The sequence below is a fragment of the Merops nubicus genome, unplaced genomic scaffold, assembly GCF_000691845.1.
Source record: "Merops nubicus isolate BGI_N331 unplaced genomic scaffold, ASM69184v1 scaffold1446, whole genome shotgun sequence".
NCBI classification, from domain to species: Eukaryota; Metazoa; Chordata; class Aves; order Coraciiformes; family Meropidae; genus Merops; species Merops nubicus.
Window position 1 is genome coordinate 69,190 of NW_008615410.1, and position 22,346 is coordinate 91,535.

At 37.5% G+C, this 22,346-nt stretch overlaps 1 protein-coding gene across 1 annotated transcript in view; it reads left to right on the forward strand.

Moving 5' to 3' along the window:
• PLEKHA5 (pleckstrin homology domain containing, family A member 5) overlaps nt 1–20,635 on the forward strand; it is a 66,727-nt gene extending 46,092 nt beyond the window's left edge. The window contains exons 12-23 of the mRNA XM_008942492.1: nt 73–222; nt 1,618–1,719; nt 2,747–2,858; nt 3,103–3,149; nt 4,801–4,918; nt 8,851–8,966; nt 10,568–10,777; nt 13,440–13,598; nt 14,595–14,722; nt 15,430–15,575; nt 16,696–16,800; nt 19,762–20,635. Coding sequence (XP_008940740.1) covers nt 73–222; nt 1,618–1,719; nt 2,747–2,858; nt 3,103–3,149; nt 4,801–4,918; nt 8,851–8,966; nt 10,568–10,777; nt 13,440–13,598; nt 14,595–14,722; nt 15,430–15,575; nt 16,696–16,790 — 1,383 coding nt within the window. The 3' untranslated portion in view covers nt 16,791–16,800; nt 19,762–20,635. The remainder of the gene's footprint in view (nt 1–72; nt 223–1,617; nt 1,720–2,746; nt 2,859–3,102; nt 3,150–4,800; nt 4,919–8,850; nt 8,967–10,567; nt 10,778–13,439; nt 13,599–14,594; nt 14,723–15,429; nt 15,576–16,695; nt 16,801–19,761) is intronic.
• Nucleotides 20,636–22,346: the final 1,711 nt, after the last annotated feature.

Sequence of the window (22,346 nt, forward strand, 5' to 3'; positions counted from 1 at the left end):
ACACTGCTAACTTAAAACGAAACTCAGCCCAATGATGCAGAACATTAAAAAGAATTCTTTTTATTACAATAGTACACGCTTGAGCAAGCTTTGCTGTCAGCAAGCCAGGAGATAGAAATGAATGCAGATAATCCAGCAGCCATACAGAATGTAGTCCTACAGAGGGATGACTTGCAGAATGGACTGCTCAGCACCTGCCGAGAAGTATCGCGAGCTACGGCGGTAAGTGAGACGTTCCTGCCACTAAAACTCCATGAAGTGTTAAATGGTTACCTTCACCTTCATATCCTTAGTTGCCTTCTCTTTGGATATGTTTATTTACATTCCAGAAAAACTCAGTTGTCTTTTACTTGCTTGTATTTTTGTCAAAAGAGCTGGATAGTGATCTCTTCACTCAGTCATTGAGTCTTTTTTTGATCGTTTGGATTTGGCCCAGGAATGCTGACTTAACTGTTGTGGTAATTTTCTTCTTTATAATAAGAAAAATTGAGTACAGAAGAAATAAACAATGCAAATAATAAGCTATTTCATGTGATGGCAAAATAATAGCAAGCACAAACTTTATCAGATATTTGATATTTGATATTTTTTGCTGTTTTAAGCAAAAGCAGCTGCAGGATGAAAAGAAGAAAAGATTATTCTGTCACAGTCTCTAACAGTGGACCGTTACATTTAAAAGACATTTCAAGTTATACTTCCAAAAACCTTAAAAACAAAGCCATGAAATTTACTGTCCTTTTCCACTTCATGATGGAAATGACAAGGCAGAGTAATTTTCATCTACTTAGGTATATATCCGAAAAAGCATTTCAGTCTCAAATTCCAGTGGTTTGCTGTGTTTAAATTGATAGAAAGTAGGCCCTGCAGTTCTACTTTTAGTCTGAACTTGAGGCTACCTTGTAAAAAGAACGGGTTGGATAAGGAAAAGGGGATCAGGAAAGGAAATCCTCAAGATGTACTTTCCCCCGTTGACTTTTTAATTCATGCTAAGTTGACGAAATTGCTTGATATAGGCTTAAAAAGTGAGACAGTAGAGCTGACCTCAAAGAAAATTTTCTTCTTGCACCTTCTCCCTTCTGGTGTTGGTAGTTTCACTTATGTAAGATAATGGTGTATTAGCAGGACTGGAGCATTCACTGGTAACCTTACAGGCAGGGCTGGATGACTTCCGCTTGTCTTGCACAATATGTTGCATATACATGCACATTCTGTGATCTCACACAGGTATTCTATATGTTAAAAGATAAATTTGCATCCATTTTTGTGAGTTTTCTGCCTCAGAAGGACAGCTTAAGGCCCACATACCTGCTGACTATAAAGACGTACTCTAAAGATTTTTTCCCTTGCCTATCTTTTTAGTTTGTGAAAAGACAAAATGCCGTTTGCTTGGATTCCATTCAGTATCATTAGAAAATCAAAAAGCTGTTCAAACATTCCATTCTCTAAAAAGCATATTTATTTATTTATTTATTGCTGATATCTATTTTTAGGCATTACTTCCTGAAGTTTCATGCTGGTGCATAAAGAAAAGTTGCTGGGTTTTGTGGTTTTGTTTGGTTTGTTTTCTTTTTTTTTTACTTGAGTGTGTATCTGTAATTCTTTACTTTTGTTACATAGGAACTAGAAAGAGCTTGGAGAGAATATGATAAATTGGAGTATGATGTAACTGTAACAAGAAATCATATGCAGGAGCAACTTGATCGTCTTGGAGAAATTCAGGTGTGGCACAGGTCTTAAAGTACACATCATTCACTTTTATTTGCTATGGTTTTCTTTAAAAACTATACAAATGAAAGAAGTGGGACATGTGGTGCATTACCTTACAAGGTATTAAAAGACTGAGTTCTGAGGTTTTCAGCTTTTCCTATTATTTTGAAGTCACAGCACTGATTTTCCTGTGTCTGGAAGCCTCCTTTTTCTCTTTCAGTGATGGGGTCCAGAATGGGGTATTTTTCTCAGACCTTAATTGCTACGACAGTCATATTCAGTCCTCACACAAATCCTTCTATTTCACTGAATATTTTAAAATGTAATTATATCTTTCTATCAGAACAAACTGTAATAAAAATGTTCTAGGCATTGCTTCAGCTCTTACATATCAAGAGTTCTGACTTGTATCTTATTACTTCACAGTGCTGTACTGTGGAGGATTGGACAGTTAGAAGAAGTTCTGGATGTCTAAGGAGACCTTTCTGTGAGATACACACAGAGAGATCTGTATATATTATCCTGAATAGGTAGATGGGTGTGGTCCATGCTGGGAGGCATTAAAGGCTCTTTGCTCCAGGGATTGATTTTCTATGCAGCTGTGAAAGGAACATTACAAGGAAAGCCAAGAGATGAGAAATTTGTGTTACGCAGTCCAAAATGTGGATGACCATGAATGCAAATAGGCCCACTGTTAATGAGCTAGTATGCAAACACCATGTTCATCTCCACTTATTTTAGGGCTGAAACTGATGTTTCCTGTTCTTTTGTTGTACGTAGGTCTCCTGTGCAAAGTTTGCTTGGATTTTCTTCAGACACAGTAGATACAATCCTGTTCTTAAGTGGAGCTTGAACTAGCAAATTGCTGTCAAATTCAATTAGACAATATGAAATTTGTTAATCTTTTTGTTTCTGACAATATTTGAATGTTTTTCAAACAAGTGTTTTTCAAAACATGAAAAAAAAAAAAATCTGTTTTTTTTTCCTCTTTCAATGTATTCTAATTTATTGCCTATATATGCTGTTCATTTACTGGCAGACTGAGTCAGCAGGGTTACAGCGTGCTCAGATTCAGAAGGAACTGTGGAGAATTCAAGATGTCATGGAGGGTTTAAGTAAACATAAACAGCAAAGAAGCTCTTCAGAGGCAGGTAAACTGATTGTTTTTATCTCATAGGAAGTGAGATTAGGTCATACACATTTTGAAAGGATACGCTCCACAGTTGCTTTTGTATGTTTGAAGAAATAGTATTATTGCTGAGAGAAGAAAGCAATCAAGTTGATGTTTTGTGTGTATTTGTTTAATAGCAACAGGTTATAGTTGATATTTTAACAGCTGTTTATTGAAAATTATTTTCTTCTTTCTTTCTATACCTTTCCCCTCCCCCTAAACAGGTATCATGGGATCAAGGACATTTTCTGCTATTAAATATAAAAATGAGGTATGGTTTTAGCATATTTACGATTTCAGTATGAATTTCTAATGTGCTTATGACAAAAATGGACATTATTTTAAGGCTGTCTGAAGTATGTATTTAGTATGTTTCTATGAATATATTGCATTATGAATTTAGTTTAAAGACTGGTATCTCCACTCGTAATCCTAACACTTTCATTTATTTTATGTCTTTATATTCTCATTGGTATGGTTCTCTTTTCCATTTCTCACCTTCTCCTCTCCCTAGGCTCTTACCCTAGAAATACAAAACGTGATTTATGGATTTGTCTTCTACCCACCACACTTTTTATGGGAAGAAATTCATTGCTTTAAATGTCTGTTCACATATTGAGCCTGGTTCTCAGATGGCCAGAGCACCCACAAGAACAGCTGAAACTGTGGGAGCTCCCAAATGTTCAATTCCTCTGAAAATCTGGCTAGAAGTTACAGTTTTAAAGGGACATTGTCACAGTTACCTAAAGTGTATGCAATACACATCTGGCTTACAAAACTGTCTAAAAGCCTAATTTATGTAAAGATCTTTAAAAATATATCGAATATAATTTTTGAAAGGATGATTCAGAGAGTTCGTATGTGTCCAGAAGAAAGTGCAGGTCTTAGAACTGAAAATCTCAATAAGCTGAATCATGAAACTATTGAAGTGTTTCAGTCAAGATAGTAGTAACAAAATAAAAAGCAAACAAACAAACAAAAATCCCAAAAGAAGCTCAAAGAAAATAAAGCTTCTTTTTTTGTTGCTTTATTTTGTTTAGTGTGATATTGTCCCTTTAATTCCAAAATCTATAGCTGGTGTAGCTATGGTACTATATTTTTTTCTTTTTAAGTTATAAATAATTGTAACAGGTGTGCACATCTAAATAAGGTGACTATTCTACAATCTTTAGGAAGAGGAAGTAGTCCCACCTCGTCCTCCACTCCCTCGGTCCTATGACTTTACAGAGCATCCTCCCATAATTCCCCCTCTGCCCAGTGATAGCAGCTCCTTGCTCTGTTATAGCAGGGGCCCAGTACATCTGCCAGAAGAAAAGAAGATTCACCAAGTTCAAGGATATCAGAGAAATGGATCTTACTGTGTAAGTGGCTCAAACTGCCACATTGTTCTTGAAGCATCCCCCGTCCTTTGCACAGTCACAGTTTTTATTTTGTCATCCGGCTACTTTTGTGTAATGTTTTTATTTTTGTTTACTTTGTTCTGTTCATAGCTCCATCATTTGCTTTTCACATTTTCCTGCCATATATTCTGTACATATGTAAAATGTCCTAAGACTTAAATGCTTGTATCGGAGTAAATTTTAGAAAATCAGATGCGTCTGCTCATAAGTTTCTATAAAACTCTAGGCTCAGAGTCAGTTTTTGCTGTAGCCTTATACAGGTTTCCTGAAGATCATTTAAAAGGAAAAAAAAAAAAAAACCCTCTGCATTTTTTCTAGCAATTTTTTTTCTCTAATTTCTCAATGTCTGCAAATGTTGTTACTCTAACTACAAAGAAATACTTGAAGCAATAGCACTTGAACAATGAAACGTTGTCTTAAAGTGAGAGCAAAGCTATCATAAAATAACTGTTTTGAGTCTTAAGACATAAATGCTTGTACAGAAATGCCTGTTTATTTACCTCATAACTTGTCGTTCTTCAGGGTCCTGATTATAGGCTTTATAAGAGTGAACCAGAGTTAACTACAGTCGCAGAAGTGGATGAATCTAATGGTGAAGAAAAAACAGAACAAATCTCAGAATCAGATTCTACTGCTAAAGGTTTGTCCCCAGGTCTGGTATTTACAACCTTTCAGCCTTTTTCACAAGGCAAGCTTTAACTATGTTATAGAAGCTATATCATCTTTTGTATTTTTGTAGCCTGCCTGTTTCTTAATAAGATGAAACAGCTTCCATGATAAAATAATGATTTAATTATATGACAAGAAAGATTTTAGTCAATTACACCGCAGAAAAATCAAACATTACACTCACCAACAACCCTGAAATCCTTATTGACACCATGTCTAATCACATCACTCACATTCCCCACACACCATTCCCTGGAACAATTACCCATTTTATGTTCTTGCCCTTGAACAATTACTCAGTTTTTGAATCAAGCTCCCGATGTTATGTCACTGGAACGTCCAAAAAGGCAGCACCACAGAATTTTCAGGCTCTCATAAGGCAGGGAAACAATGTCTTTTTCTTTTTTTAATCTTGTAATTGTTGAATTGCCTTCTGTCCCCTGATATAATAGGAATAATGATCATGACCTTGGAGTGTACAGACAATAAAGGTCTTTGCGATTGCTAAATGCTTTAGATTCTTCTCTTCATCCAGCTTCCACAAAAGCTACTAATTGCTTGGTAGAGTCTTTTACCAGGAAGTGCTTCTCAATTCTGTTTGTTAAAACACACAGAATAGTTTGTTAAAGGTGACTTCATGAAAAGCAGCTTGAGCACCTCCCAAAAAACATATTAAGAGCTTTTAGGAAAAGTAACTAAACTTACCCCTTTTTTTGCCATAACAGTTCGTGTTTCTGCTGCCAGCAAGATCTCTGCCTTCGTTTCTGGTAGTTTGACTAAGCCTGTACATAGCAGGCTGGTGCAACAGTACCAGAATTTAACCAAGAACTGTGATCATATAAGGATATTATTTTCATCAGAACAGTGATGAAAGTTTTTTAAATGAAGGTTAGCACACAGTTTGGGTGTTAACAATGTGAATGGCCCTATGGCACATGCTATAGTTAAGCTTGCATTTACCAGTTAGTCAACTCTGATTTGTGATGGTATTTGCTGAGGTATAATGTTTACTTAAGGTAGATATTAAATTTCTATAAACTTGGTGGTAAAAAATGCAAGGTCTAGCCTGAGATTTGCTAATGCTCAGCCACCTAAATTGAGGAAGTTGCCTTTTTGACATCATCCCTAGGTTTTATTGACCTGTGGTGTTCCAGGTTTTTTTATAGTTATTTATGACAAGAGGGAAAGTAATTTATTAAGACAATAGAAGAAAGCCTATGCTGACTATATAAAGCTAACCAATACTTACTGAGCACCCCAATCTGCTTTCTATCTTCTTCTGTAAGGTCAGAAGTAATTTTACCCATTTGTAGAACAGTCCTCAGTAAGGGAAGACAATAATACAAATAATATTTAGGGGCATGAGAGACAGTAGCTGCAGTGGTAGCAAGCAACAAGAGGCTTTTTATCTTCTTAAACAACAGAGTGAAGTGGGTTTAGTGTAGCTGTGTTTTATCATCTGATCCGTGCTTTTAAGCACATGGATTATCTAACAGATATTTCTTGTTCTGTTCCTACGCAGTCCCCATGCAGTAGGAGAAGTATAACCATCCCTGGTGGCTGGGTTTTTTATAGTGCCTGTGCCATTACAACCAGATGCTGTTTCAACAAGCATTTTTATGCCATTCTATCTGAAGAGTTTGTAAGCTGAAAAGGAACCAAGCTCAAAGGCAGCTCATCTCTACAGTTCTTCTTTCTTGCTATTCTAAGAAGTCATACTTAAATGACATGGCTTCCTAGTCAGAGTGGTTTTAAAAATTAGTAAATTTTAGAAGAAACTTTCAAATGTTTTTCTAGTTTGTTGTGCACACTGCTGTACTAGACACTTCTCTTGTGACTCATTTTCCTCTCCTCTCAAATGTCAACAATGAAAGAGAAATGTTTTCATGGGACTATGTAAAGTAACACTTACAGCTGTCTGCCAGCAGAGGAGTATTTATGACCTGAGCAGTACATAAAGGTGACACAAAAGGAAAACGGACTTCTGCTGTGTTTTATCCTTTTTATGTCTAAAGGAGACACAAACCATTGCTTTGTAGTTGTTTTGAATGATGGATTTGGCATTCAGATACCTCCACACTATTTTGTCAGCCTATCAAACAGTTTAGAGAAGGACTTGAGCCTTCACCAAGTCAATATGTCCTCTTGGTGATCCTGCTCTGGCAGGGGGGTTGGACTAGATGATCTTTCGAGGTCCCTTCCAACCCCTATGATTCTATGATAAGAGCTGTGTAACCTCAGGAAAACCAAGGAGAAGTAATTTGGCTATCAAAGAAGATATTATCTATTTTCTAGGCAAAATCAGCAAGGAAGCAATATTTTTAATAATTTGATTTTGTGCATGTATCAAAAAGCAAAAAGGAAGCAGATGTTATTTCATTGTATCTGTATATCTGATTAAGTTTTAACTTCCTTCAGTTTTATGACAGCTTAATTACATTTTGGCAAGTAGGAAAACTCCTGGTGGATATGGTTACGAGAGACCAAAGGTAGTGGACATCAGTACACAGAACATCCTCAGCTCCCAGCCAGCCAGAGCCCGGCTGCTGCAGTTCCCCATCCCCAAGTACAGCAAGCTGCAAGGCTGAGGACATGGTCCCACGGTGCCCAGCACAGCCACAGCTAACCACAGCAGATAACACAAGCAGGTTTGACACCGGTGCCATTCCAGGCACCAAAGAAACAAGACCAACACTTGCATGAAAGTGGAGCACCACAAGTGGCATGGTCCTGTTCTCACCAGCTACCTGGGCTCAAAGCATGCTGGCTGATCTCGTCCAGATACAGACGTGAGCACACGTGTGCACCCACACAAGCAAGTCCCTCCAAGAGCTGGCAAGACCTGTCTTCATCAGACAACTCTCAGGACCTCTGGCCTCTCCAGTATCTGAATCCTAAACCTCAGGTCTCTTGGACAGCTGGCTCACACACTTTGTAACCTGCTCGCTATCTAGTCTTAAGTTTATTGGCACCTCACAGACAGAATATTCCCCCCAGTAGCAGATCCAGACCTGTGGTCTTTCCAGTAGCCCACGGGCAGACCTGCAGTGTTTCCTGCTGTCTTTTGCCTCTAGACCTATCATCTCTCTGTAGCTGTCTGCTACTTGCAGTCTAGCCTGGCCTGAAGATCACTGGCATCTCCCATGGTCTCCTATGCAGGAGGGAAAGCCTGCTTGCATGGAAAATACTTAAGAATGAAGTTTAAGAAGAAGACAGGGCAGACTGCAGTGCTGAGGCACGGGGCTTGGTCAGACAAGCACACTGACAAACGTCTGGCTGCTTTTATTACTCCTCCTCTCTCATTCTCTGTGCCTGTTCTTTCCCACCTGCCCTGCCCCATCGTTTCTGCGGCCTTTGTTCACTCTCAGATAAACAACTCACCCTTAATTATTTTGTTCACTGGCCCCACTTCTGCTAAATTTTGCATCTTCAGTACTAGGTAAGCTTGGCTGTAACTGGTAGCACTGATACAGCTACCTGGGCACTCCTCTGGCCTTGCAAACTCTATTCCACAAGTCCCCAGTATAGCCATACAGTTAGCTGTGCAGCTTGGCCATCTTTCACCTATTTCCCTTAACCCTCTGTGAAATCTAGGCATTCCACACAGCACTGTCTTAATGTTTGTCTCTTGCACACTGACAAAAGTTTGTATTTGTATTTTTATGTCTAGCAATTTCTCTTGCCATGTGCAGTAGTTTCCCATGCCATTCAGTTAACTAAACCTCAGGCCAGGGCTAGTCATCTGCCTGCATACCTTAACAGATCTGATAGTTAGGCATCAAGATCTTTGCTGTCCTTTGAAGAATGGTTCCTATGTCTGACAACATGTACTTTCTACAACACAGTAAGCTGTTTGGGCAATATTTTTCAGAGTGCTTGGTATAGTGCTTTACTCTTTTGCAGGCTCACATTTTCCTGTGGGAGTTGTACCACCCAGAACCAAATCACCAACACCAGAGTCTTCAACAATAGCATCCTATGTCACTTTGAGGAAGAATAAGAAGATGGATCTAAGAACGGTACTTAAAAATAACTTTTGAACACTGATGGATAGTAACATGTTCATTTCTAAGTTTAATTTCTGTAGTTACTTCAAAAGTTGTAGTTATATTTTTAATTTTATTTACACAAAATTCACTGTTACAAAAATATAATATACTAGGTTAATGGAGGCAGCTGTAGAATGAATGACAAAACTGCAAAGGTCACATATGTTAAACTGCACACAGATTTCACTGTACTCAAACTGGGCAAGAACTAAATAGGAATAAGTACAAAGCTACTCAAGTTCATGTTTGAGTTGAGAGGACAGGAAGTATCTTAGGTTAAAACTTTTGAAGGACTTATATTTGGCTTCTGGGGCGATTTAACAGCCTTTGTATAAGAAATATTGGGTTTATTCATTTTATCACTAAAGTTATTCGTGAAAAAACTAAAACAGCCAGAAAATAAGGCTGCAATAAGCAATGGGTCACTAATAACACTGAAATCTCAGATTAGAGAGTCCTGTAGTCTCAGGGTTGAAGAAGAGGTTTGTAGTTCAGGCAAAAGAAGGGAAAAGTTCTGCAGTAGTTGCAGCATGAGTAGAAGAGAAGTTGTAGGAAGAATGGGATAGAAGAGAGAGAAAATCACAAGATGTTAATTGGGGAAAGGATACCACTTTTCATGAGTGAAATCAGATACTGTGAATGTACTGAATGCAGCTGATTAGCCAGAAGGCATTTTTTTTCTGTTGTACGAAGTACAGAACTACCTGAAAATCAGTGAATTTCAAGAACAGAGTAGGTAAAGTGATGGTTGTTATTTTGGGAATAATAAGATGCTTAGAATTACAGATTTTTAAGTGGTGATAAATTCATAAAATCATATGGGTTGGAAAAGACCTTTAAGACCATCAAATCCAACCACAAACCTTACACTGCCAAGTCCACCACTAAACCATGTCCCTGAGCACCTCATCTACACATCTTTTAAATACCTCCAGGGATGGTGACTCAGCCACTTCTCTGGGCAGCCTGTTCCAAGGTTTGATAACACTTTTGGTGAAGAAGTATTTCCTGATATCCAATCTCAACCTCCCCTAGTGCAACTTGAGGCCATTTAGGTTTGTTTTGTACTATGCTTGCTATTAGTGTTGCCCATCTGTACTTTTTCTTGGAATAAAACAGCTATTTTATTTACATTTTATTTACTTGTAATAAAATGGCTATTTTCTAAGAGATCAGTATTAGATCAACTGGTATAAATGTCCTGGATCATTAAATTTTGATTATACTTCTGTCTCAGTCAAGTAACTTGTGTTTGCCTATTGTGTAATGTCAGGTAAATTGTTTCAACATGATAGGATGCCTTTGAGAGAGCATCTACCCATTCTCTTAATGTTTATCCCTGGTGGTAATAATGTCATGGTTCAAAAAAGCAAATTATTCCTTTTATTTTAAATTTCAGTGTTCATTTATTAATGATTGGTTCTTGCACTTTCTTCACAAACATTGGAGATATTTAATTGCCTGCTATTTTTCAGCTTTTTTAGTACATCATTAGGTAATCTTTCCTGGTAAGCTAAATGGTTTAGAATCTTGCCTTTTCAAAAACAAATATATATGTTCTTCCATTTCAGGAAAGACCAAGGAGTGCAGTGGAGCAGCTGTGCCTTGCAGAAAGCACACGGCCGCGAATGACGGTGGAGGAACAGATGGAAAGAATAAAGAGACACCAACAAGCCTGCCTGAGAGAGAAGAGAAAAGGACTAAGTATTATTGGCATTTCAGACCAGTCTCCTCCACAGAGCCTGTCATTGGTCAAAGATAATCCCTTCAGATTGGTACAGGTGAGTCCCACATTATTGAAAACTTCAAGATGTCCAATTAAAAAAAAAAAAAAATTACTAAATTTTTCCAAAATCACACTATAGGTGTGTATTTGAGACTGTACAGAGTAACAGTCACAATTCTCTGCCATACACAAGAGAAAGGGCGAAGACAATCCTTATGCTTATACCTAAGAATAGTAGGTATAAGATTGTCTTTATGGAAAACAAATAGTTCAGATTTACATATGTTTGATTATGCATTGTTATGTTTGTCAACAGGTTTGTCAAATTTAGCAAACAACATGAAATTGAAAGCTTTGTGACTTAAAAGCTGTGTCAGGGAGAGTCATGATTTAGCTGATGTATAAATTATGAAAATTTCCTGCCAGGTAATATATTCAAACAGCTGTAGCATTTTTAGGTAGGAATATATATTTGTAATGATAGCTCATAACTGGTGCTCTTTTGCTGTGGTTCTCAGCCCATAAATACATAAAATAGAATGAGTGGGAAACAACAGTGATTTGTTTTCACCCATTCTTAAACAGTTAAGGCAAAGAAGTGAGTTTATTAAATGCTAAGGGTGGGGAAAGAGGAGGAAGATGTAATTGCTTGTACATTTCAGGGTATTTCCTGATCAATGACATCTGAAAAAAAAACCAAACCCCAACTAACAAACAAAAAAAAGCCCCACACTATTTCAGGACAAAATATTAAATAGATTCATGACACGTGGATGTTAGACACCCTGCTACTTTCTAACTGCTAAGAATTAGTTTTCTTTTTCAAAGCCTAAATGGAGTTATCTTTTTTTAATCTCCTGACATATTTTTTTTCCTCAGACCACACTTTTGGATTTTTTTTTTTTTTGACAGTGACATGTAATATTTTATGATTTATACACATCTAAACATTTGATTTTCCAAAACCAGTTTAAATGCATGGCACTGTTAAGAAGTCATATATTCCCAAGTAAGTTTTAGGTTTGATTTCTTTTTTTTTTTTTAACTGAGTCTGCTAAACTGCCTCCAGAGCTATATGAAAGATACTTTTCCTTCAGTAACATTGGATCTTCTGAAGACACTGAATTGGAGTTCTGCGTTTGCATCAGAGCATCTGTATTTGGGATGACATGAATGCTCTATATGAAGGGGAGTCCTACAAATGTTTTTGTGATTAGCACTGCCTTTCTCAAGAAGAGGATGTGCAGAGCAAAGCTTTGTAGATGTTTCTTTTCATAGTTTTTACAAATGTGTTTGAGCTTTACCACTTTCCTGTGGCAGCATTTCATACCTCGAGGTGAGGAAGCTGCAGTCATTTGTGTCTCACACTTGGTTAGGCAGCACGTTGGGAGTGGAGTGGGGGAAGTGGCCAAATCCTCTGCCAGAAATACTTGCTGTACAGAACGCAACAGAATTTTGTTCATGTCAGCATGTTCTTCAGCCTTCTGTGTGAAATCAGTGCTATGTGGATGAGATAAGAAATATGGATTGAGAACATGTCTTAATTGAATATTTTGCTAGTAGTCCATGCCACAAAGTCACTTTTTCTATCACAACTTTAATTCTTCCAGAATGCTATTTGGCAAAAAGGCCTAAGATAAGGTATGACACTTTTTAATAGCTCTTTTTTTTTTAAAATGTATAGTTTCTATGCCTGTTGATTTTTATACAGAAAAATGATGCCATGGCATTAACTGCTGGAAGACTTTTCAGTTTGGGTTTGGTTAAGAATTGGAGGAAAAAAGGAACTTTATCAACAGCCTATTGTGTAATTTTTAAATGATTACCAAAATAAAAAAGGAGATTGTTTCACAATTGTTATTGTTTGGGACAAGTGTATGGCATGGGTTCATGCTTTAGTTAGGGAAGTAAATAAATTGTGAAATGACTTACATGGAATTTCCTCTTGACAGTGTATGTGCTAAATCACAGGAGTTCAGCCACAAGACTTGCTGCTTTCACAGCTCCTGTTTTGCTCAGCCCTCCTACTTAATTTGATAAGACTTACATGAACTAGAGTTTGGTTTGGTACTCTGCTAACACAATATTCACAGTTCAGAGTCTTAAGTCACCTCTACCACCCCTCCTCAAAATTTTTATATCAAATTATTCTCTGTGAAATGGATTTTTTTTTTTTTTTTTTTTTAAAGGAGTAAGTAACATCCTCTGCCATCATCAAGATGCTATGTTGTCCTCTGTTAAATAGGTTAACAGCATAGGCTGGGAATATTTCCAAAATGATTGGAGAATTCCAGGTGCACTGTGAATTTTGTACTGAGAACAGATTTGTATCCATCTCATTTTTACAAGGAAAAGCTATTTTTAAAAAAACTCAGTGCTTATGAATGCAAATAAAAACGCTACTTAAGCCTGTGTCTAACTAAGCAAAATATGAATGACGCTTCAGAAGATAAAAGGTGACTAATAGAAATGCTGGAGATAGTATGGAGGGCAGCACAGGAAGTACAGTAATCTTACAGAGAAAAAAAAATATTAGGCTGGACTGTTTTGAAAGGTACAAAAATGAGAAAATTCTAGGTCCTTAAAAAATTCCATTTTCCTTAGTGCTATATGGTGTACTGGTTTTTTTTAACACAGAGGACAAGCAAGGCTCAGAACTGAGACTGTGATAACTTTTGTAAGAATACATGTATGTCTGTATCAATTTCCTCCCACAGAATCGAAAAAAGGATGATACTGTATCTAGCAACATGAAGGATTTAGAGAGCACCAATAAAGAATATAATTTGAAACAAAAAAATCGAAATCCTGCAGAAGAAATAGCACAGCTAAAACGTGATGGAGAACAAGAGCATAATTCAGATTATACTAAAGAGGTACTAAACTATCCCTTACTCAGCTGTTCATCAGCCTGTCTTGCAGTATTCTGAGCCACAGACAGCAGAGTATGGAAAATTGAACCAGCTCCTTTTGCTTGGAAGATTCAAATTTCTTTTTGATACAAGAAATACTCTACAGAGAAGCACAGAATTGTGTCAGATCCATCTGTAGCACAGATATTGAATTTTCTTACATATGTTCTTCCTGAATTTCATTTTACTTCATCCATTGCTCTCTTGATTTATTGACAAATTACAAAATTATAGTCTTTACTTCTTTGGAAACAAAACCAATACTAATTAATCTTTAAATGATATTCATTGATCTGTTCATTGCTTAGGGTATCCCAGTGTAGCTTTTGACAGTCACTTCATACAACTGATGCTTTTTTGTTTGGTTGGTGTCGTGGCTATACTGCATGAAATAGTTTATAGAAAGCAGAACGAAGCTGCCACAACAATTGTAACATGGAAGCAGGCAGTGGAAGTTTGTGCTCTTTGGTCACTGGGTTGATTTCTGTCTGGAAATGGTCTCAAACTCCCTTCGCAATTAAGTGTGCAAATCTTAAAAAAGGGATCTTAAGTCTTAAAAAGGACAATTATGTCTTACATTTGTATTGGTTACATCTAATGAGACATTTAACAGCAGTGTTCAGGCTTATCAGCAATGTATTCCACTAGCTGGAATCTCTGTTGGCATTGTGAAGGGAGGAATAGCATGAAAAAACAGGCAGGCTGCAATACGAAGAGTTCAGATAAGATCTGGAAGTTATTAAGCCAAGCCCTGCCCATTGGCTCTGGTAGTTTCAGGATAACTCTATTAACCTGAATGGTATTGATAAAAATTTCTTAAGTTACGTAATTCTGAGTTACTAAGTATACATGATGGCAAAATTTGTCTGTTAATAAAACTGTTTCCTGATACTGTATTTCTTATCTGCCAACTTAATATGTGTTACAGCTTTTTGTTTCATGATTTCAATTTTTTTATAGCTGACAAAAACTGATGATCTTTTATCAGATGCACATGTTGTATCTGACTCAAAAGAAGTGAGTAATGAGGAGAAATCAGAAAAGGAAAAGAAAACTAAATTGGAAGAAATACATGATGGTGATATAAGGTAAAAATAAAACAAGATGTTCAGAGGCTATTTTAAACTTGCACGTTGTATTTATTAGCTGAATGGACCAAGCAAATAATGAAACACTGCCATAAATACCTATATATTTATATGGTTTTGAGTGGGTTACATATAGAGAAGTCTAGTGAGAAACTGAACCAGTGTGGGGGTTTGGTAAGAGGTGATGAGTTGGTGAGTGAAGCAATGTTTATTTGCAGGTATTGCCCCAGTTATAAACAGAACAGGTTCATAATCCTTGCTTTGGGATGCAAAATGTATTTAGTAATGTCAGTTCAAGGCTTGACACAGCTTCCAGAGTAAGCTCTTTACTGCTGAGATTTTGAAGCAGACTAAATAGCTTATTCTGTATCTCCTGCTTTAACTTTTACTTCACTATTTTGGAGCATTGCAGAATTAGAGGAATGTTGTGTCTTGGATATTCCTCTTTAAAGATTAACCATTTTAGTCCAGATCCTAACTGAGTTACGTCATAAGTTTCTCACAGTACCCTTTATTTTTTGTTTTAAAGTCTAACTTTACAAGGTAGAAGGTTTTCAAAATATATGCTTAATTTATATTATACAAACTTGCAAGTTGAAACTCTTTTCTGTTAACAGAAGAAAATTAAATTGTAGCTCTTATACTTAGTGGTTAACACCTGAAATTAAGTTAGAGCAAGTTCTAAATGCTGTGCTTTTTTTAACCAGCTTGCAGAGTGTGACCACAATTACAAACCACAAACCTAAAACCAGCTCAGAAGAAAGTGGAGTAGTTAGTGTTCAAGAAGAAGAAGGGATTACATCTTCATTTGAATTAGCAGCACAGTCTTCAAAAGGAAATCAGGCAACAGCAGGTATGGAAAAGCACAACTACCACAGTACATGTGTAAACTTTTTATTTCATTTTGATTATGTCTTTTGATGCTCTGAAAGTGCTGAGCTAGTCTAGATAGCAAGTGTATGGTTTTATAATGTAGAGAAAAACAGCTTCCCAGATGATAACTACAGAAATTCCATTTTCTGAAGTTTTCATTTACATTTTATGATTGCATTTAATTCAGGGAATTACATAACTATTGCCAGAAATGGAGTCATACTATAGTTACTTGTTGGAACAAATCCTTACCTATTCATCTTGTAGAACAGCAGCACAATTGTGGATATGTATAGATAATTTACCCTTACCTCTGTGCCAATGGGTGGCCTCAGGTATGGCCAAGATTGAGAAATCCATGAGATTTTCCAATACTTCTGGTAGATTTTGAACTAACAAGTAAAAGACAGTAGTTGGGTCACTTTTCAGGAGTAAGACAGATTAAAAAACAAACAAACAAACAAACAAACAAGAAAACACTAGCTGACTCGTAAACAACTCCTTTGCAAAAAGAGAATGCTGAAACAAAGAAAATTGTTTCCTAAGAGGAAAAAAAAGATTCTGAGTGTGTAGGGGAGGAGGAGGGAAGAAGATAGAATATCAGATATTAGGATAATTTGGTGATGAGACTGGTTAAGTAAGCCAAATAGTTCAATTTATGGATATGAAAGGTGACCTGGACTTGTAAATACATTTTAAAGTGCTCAGCAGAATAAAAAATGCTTAGTTAATCTGAGCTGGGATCTAAAGATGAATCTGGGAGTATCCCAGCTTGTTAAGTTTTGCGTTTTTTGGTTTTTTTCTCTCACTCTCTTTGCAACACAAATAACACATCAGCATTCATGTGTCCACTGGTTGTCCCTTTGGTGTTCTACTCATTTCTAGGCCTGAGTGATGATCTTTCTTGTTAACAGCTATGTTCTGAAGTTGTGCTTATTGTGCTAATCAGATCTTAAGTCTTCTATATGTGTAACTTCCATTTGGTTTTGCTTCTATTTATTATGGCTTGAAATGATGATTTTCAAGCTTATCTTTATTATGACTTCAAATCATGCCTTATGTAACTTGTGTTCTTCTTTATCCTGCTGTATGACTTGCAGTGAAAAGTTTACCTTCTTCACCAGAATCGTCACTGTCACCAGCTCCATCTACACAGACACAGCTCACAGAAGGATCACATTTCATGTGTGTATAGTTACAGAGAAGTACGTCTTTTATTCCCACCCCTCCTGTCATTTCCCTAATATTTTTCTAAGTATATATATCCTAGTTATTTTTCTAAGAAACATCTGTTAGGCAAGACAGTTATCTGCAATGCTGAGTACAAACTAGCTAGAAAACAAAACAAATAGATGTATTGATTTGCTTGCAACTGATATATTCTCTATCCAAGCACAAAGAGAAAGGATTAATTGGCTTATCAAGCACATACTCCACAACTGGCAAGTTAATAGCCCTTTGAATTTCATGAGAGACCTAAGCTGTTACAAAACAGATACCCAGTTAAGGGGTGAGCATCAGTGCTTGGCTGCAAATGAATCTTGATGCTTCAGTCATGGTAAGAGACAAGCAGAGCTAGATCTCTTAGTGATGCATAGGAGAGCCAGAAGAGTTCAGGACTTAAGATATGCATGACTGAGGCGTGACAGACAAGAAGGGGAAAAATGGGGGTGGAAGAAATATAACAATTATAGAACTTTTCTTTTTTTGTATAGAGATAGCCTTACACATCTTGTCTTCCCTTGTCATAATAGGTGATTTCTAGGAATCAGGTTAGAAAGCAAAACATATTTTGTATATTCCTACCCTTAGTGTTACCTATTTAATGAATGGAAATGGAAACACAAGTAAGCATATTTATTTATACAAGTGTTTAAAGAAATGACTAGGATACCTGTGTGAATGCTGCAGCACTTCACCAGCATTTAAATCAATCCACGTGTCTTTGTTGTCAGGAAGTACCTGTTTTAAATAAGCTTTCTACTGAAAGAATGAGCGTTGTTTCAGTGGGAATGTTAAATGCCATCGCTAATGTTGCTTAAGAAAACTTTAAAATCAAGAAGTTTTCATTTATTTATTCAGAGGAGATCTGAAACTGCATTTTGCCACTTATTGTCCTAGTCTCCATTGCCAAGATTTATCTTAGCAAAATTGACTTCATATTCACCACAGACACCTTTCTGGTATGAACTACAGGCAGGAAACTTTCTATATTCTTTAAAAATAAAAAAAAGGAAATTTTTTTCTCCTTTTGAGAGAGTGGAAAACACACTCCTCACATTCAGTACTGACACCGGTGTTGCGGGCTTCCTGATGGATGTGGTCTGTCATGATTAGGTTTATGTTGGACTTCTGTAATTTTATTCAAAAATTTAATTACAGAACTATTTAAAAAAAGATAAGCGGGAGTGTTCAGTTTTCTGGAAATACTGATTTTTGTTAATGCTTTTCAGTTTCACTGTTTAAATACACATGCATTTATCATGCATCTTCTTTTTAAATAGGACAGACATGACCCCATCAACTCAGTTTCAGGTCTGCAGTGAAACTGAAACTGCACTGCTGAATTCTGTCTGTAGCCTCAGCATGCCTCTCTAGAAAGGGGAAGCAGCCTAGAACTTCACCAGGAATTTACTGCCAATTACCTCAGTTCCTTTCAGCTCTTGTCATCAGCTCAAATACTCAGTAAATTAAAGTTTTGTAAAGGTTTATGCTAAATATGTGAGCAACAAAAGTGAAACGCTCATAGCTTAATGCTCAAGCCTTGACTTCCCACAGCGTGGTCTGTCCTCACAGGTAATATTGTACCTGTAACATTTCTCTCTTAAATAGCATTCTACAAACAGGCCCTTAGGTGCTCATGACAAAACAGTGTGTTTGGGATGGCACGTGGAAAACTCACGTTTTGCTTACACCTACTTCACTGCAACAGTGAAGGGATTCCAGAACTTAAAATACATCCCTTTGGGCTGGTCAGTATTGGAACTGAACTGGGAAAAACAATCCACTAATGTGCATGTACATTCCACATTTCTTTGCTGCACTTGATGTTGGTTGTTTCCTAGGAGCTCCGAAGCAAATGCGTGCCGTGAGCTGGGCTTAGGGTAGGTGGGAAGCCCAGTCTGCTTGCCCACAGTATGTACTGTCCCTCACCTCCTGGGGCTGCCGTTCCAGTCCTGCAGTGCCTTGTGCTTTGCTGGCAGATAGGTCTGGTAACGTGGGAGAGCTCAAGGATCTCTCAGATGCAAGAAATCCTGTGCAGCAGTGGGAACTTCAGAGCTGTGGGATCAGCCCTGTTCAGTATGCAACCAAATTTTTCAGGCAGCATCTGGAAAATGTATGGTAGATTTCAGAGAATAATGAGGTAATACCTATATTTGGCTTTTATGGTCAATTAGTAAAATAATACTCTTGGCATGGTGCCAGGGGGATTTGGCATAAGAAATTGGTGGCATAGGATACTGCAGGACTAAGTTAAAACCCATGAACACAAAGCTGCTTTCTTGGACACGGCCCTTGCTTTGCAGAGACAAGTCTGGGTGTGTGTCACTACTGTTGTGACATTTTAAGCATTACATTTGCACTGAGTAATGGAGGGCTGGTGACATTTTATACAGCACCTGGATCCAAAGCTCAGAAACATTTTTACTAACAAACTGTTAAAAGCTATTTATAGAAGTCCTTCCAGCAGCTACCAAAATGCAGCAAGCTCTGGGTGGAGCACTCCAACTTCAGAACACCTTACTGCTCTGCTGCCCTTCCAGTGTAGCAATTGAACAATACTGCATCCCTCTTCAAACCAGGCCTGCCTCTCATTTCTAAGAGCAATTAGGGTCCTTGCCATTATTATGTGTTTTATATGAAGAACATTTGGAGGTGCCCATGTAGGACAGGATAAAACTCTAAGAACAAACAGGCTTTTGTATGAAGTCATGTAAATTAGAAAAAAAGGTTGCTTTTCCTTCTTGCTGTCAGAGTATCTTGGCAGCAGTATCAGGAAAACTGATTTTGGAAACAACTGATTTATAAAATATTTTATGTTCTACACCGTTGCTCACTGCTGCTAGGGTAAGGAAGTTTCTTGCTATGTTTAATTCCAGGAGTTGCTTTGTACAATATTCTGTTGTTGCTAAAATAGAGTAACTGAATCTGTGTCTGTCTTTCAGCACTAATGGCTTCTGTTGAAACAATTCATGCCTGAGATGTATGGACGTGACCTATGAAAATGAGAAGATATTGTACAGTATATTTTAAATCTATGAAATTCATAGTTCTGATGCTTTTGGCCACAGAGCATCATTTTATCACTTCCTGGAAAATGTTTATTCCAAGAGAGCTTTAAATGGCCCACATGTACACTCAACAACCTTCAGATTGTTCTCCTGATACCAGCTTGCTGCTATGATTTCTGTGCACATAAAATAAAAGCTGTTTTTAATGTGCAGCCTACAGTCACAATTTTATTTGGTATTCTCCAGAATTTAATGTTCTTTTAATGATGGATCATATAAGTTTACATTTTGCTTCTTTCACATGCATAACTCAGTTAATTTTACATATCACCACTAAACCTGGTTCTACACTTTTTCAACACTACAATTTATCGCTTTAACATTTTATTTGTAAAGGTTTTTTTATATATATATACATATAGATATATTTAAAATGTGCCATTTTTATTATTGCTTAGTAAAATATGTCCTGTTTCTGCTGTAATTATTTCTTGGTCAGGTTGCAATGTCAGCAGTTATACTGCCACACTTCTGTCAGCATATACATTAATGTTAGTGGTTACTTTTTCTTAAATAAAATGAAGTGTAGGTATTTTGAGGTACTGGGCTTTTCCTTTGTTGGGTTAGGGGTGTGTACAGCAATAAGCAGGTTTTCAATCCAGTACTTGGTCTGTGTACAAATGTAATTATGTTCATTGTGTATATTTTATACAATGAGCAGATACGATGTAAGTATAAGAAGCCACTTATTGTTCAAATACAAATGTTCATATCCCATTTCTTTTATATCATATTAAATAAATGTTGATGTTCTTAAGGACTTGTATGGTTAGTATTTCTTCCAGCAAACAGATGTCACACTGTGTTCCACCTTTTGATGTGGGGAACGCAACAGTTCTTATCTCACTGGCAACATCACCTGTCAACCAGAGTAGCAGTGGCAGACTCTTAAGAGATTCCAGTCTTCCTCCACAGGAGAGAATAAGGCTGCAGCACAGCACAAAAAGACAACCTGAGGCTGAGACGCAAGAAATACAGGTTCAGCTCCTGACTCTCCCAGACTGGTATCATGGTGTTGGAGTAATCACTTAGTCATTCTGTGCCTCCATCCCCTGCCTGTTTACTTGAGAGGTAATAGCCTGTCTTACTGGGGTGTGGCGAGTAGTAGTTCAGTGTTTGCAAATGTTGAATGCCACATTCAGTGGGGTTATGGAGAGAAGTACAGTGATTTCTTGAGGCTTTGGCATCTGCAAAGCATCTTCCAGGAACTGAAAGAAAACCTGAAATAATTTGTCAAGTGTCATCGTACTACAGATGTTACTAGATTCACTTCTCCATCTGTCTGAATTTGCCTGAGACAAAAGAGGTTTAGAAACGAATGATGAAAAATGGAAAGATTTAAGGGAAAGCTTTTGAATCTAGGATGTAAAGCTAGGAAACATTTTAAAGGTTCAGGCAACTGCTGTGTGCTTCAGTGCATGTGTGTGCCATAAGTGGTAAGGCAGGTTTCCTAAGAGGACGACTGCCCGCTCCTGTTGTGCGTTATCACACAAATCATACCTTGTTCAAGTCAATATTGCTGTGCTAAAGACTATATAATCCATTGTCCTTTTCCGTAGAGGAGTGCCTGAGACTGACAGACACTTTGAAACTAACTCTGTTGTTGCCCCCTAAGTAGGGGTCGGTGTTCCTTGTACTCTTCTGCCACTCCCCTCTCTGCTGCCAGTTCTTCCTGGAGCTCCTCGCCACAACTGCCTGCCTGTCATTGTGCCATTTTCTTGGAGAAGTGAAGAAACAGTGAGCAGAATTTAGCATCAGGGCTTTGAGGGATCGTAGTGAAAGACGTAGTTCAAGGAAAGAAGATGAATCCTGATGCAGGCAGACGGCTTTCAGCTAAAGTTTTACCAACTAGCCTTTCTTCTTTTCTTGGAACAGTCAGTAGCTCTAAGTTAGTGCATCCTTCCAAAACACAGAGCACAGAGGAGGAATGTGATTTTTATTTTATTTTTATTCCTCGATGCACTGAGGTTTAAGTTCAGTGGCATCACTGGAACAGCTGGGGCAAAACAAATAGGACACACCCTGTTCTCTCCTTAACCCTTTGAAAGAGAAGCTGTTCAGCTGTCAACCTTTGCAATCCCTTCCTCTCCTTGCTGCCAAGAAAGGAATTGCAACCAATAAAGGAAAGAATGACTAAGTGATTTTGGGGCATTTATAGAACTTGTCTGCATGTAAAGCAGTTGTCAGTTTGGCGTTGCTGTGAAGGACGTGCAGTTTATACTGAAGCTGGGGGAGGGTGGGAGAAGTGGCAAGTTTTTGCTGGTACAACTGTTGGCAAATGTGGCAAACATAAACGATGCAGGAATGTACTAATGCCCACAGACTGTCATGTCACTTCCTGCGGGCACTTGCAGCAAAGACTTGCAGTTTCATTGGGTGCTCTATATTTTTTGTCTTATGGAAAAAAATGTGTGGCTTTGTGTTATCACAGAGCATCTACTGTCTTTTACCTCGTCAGA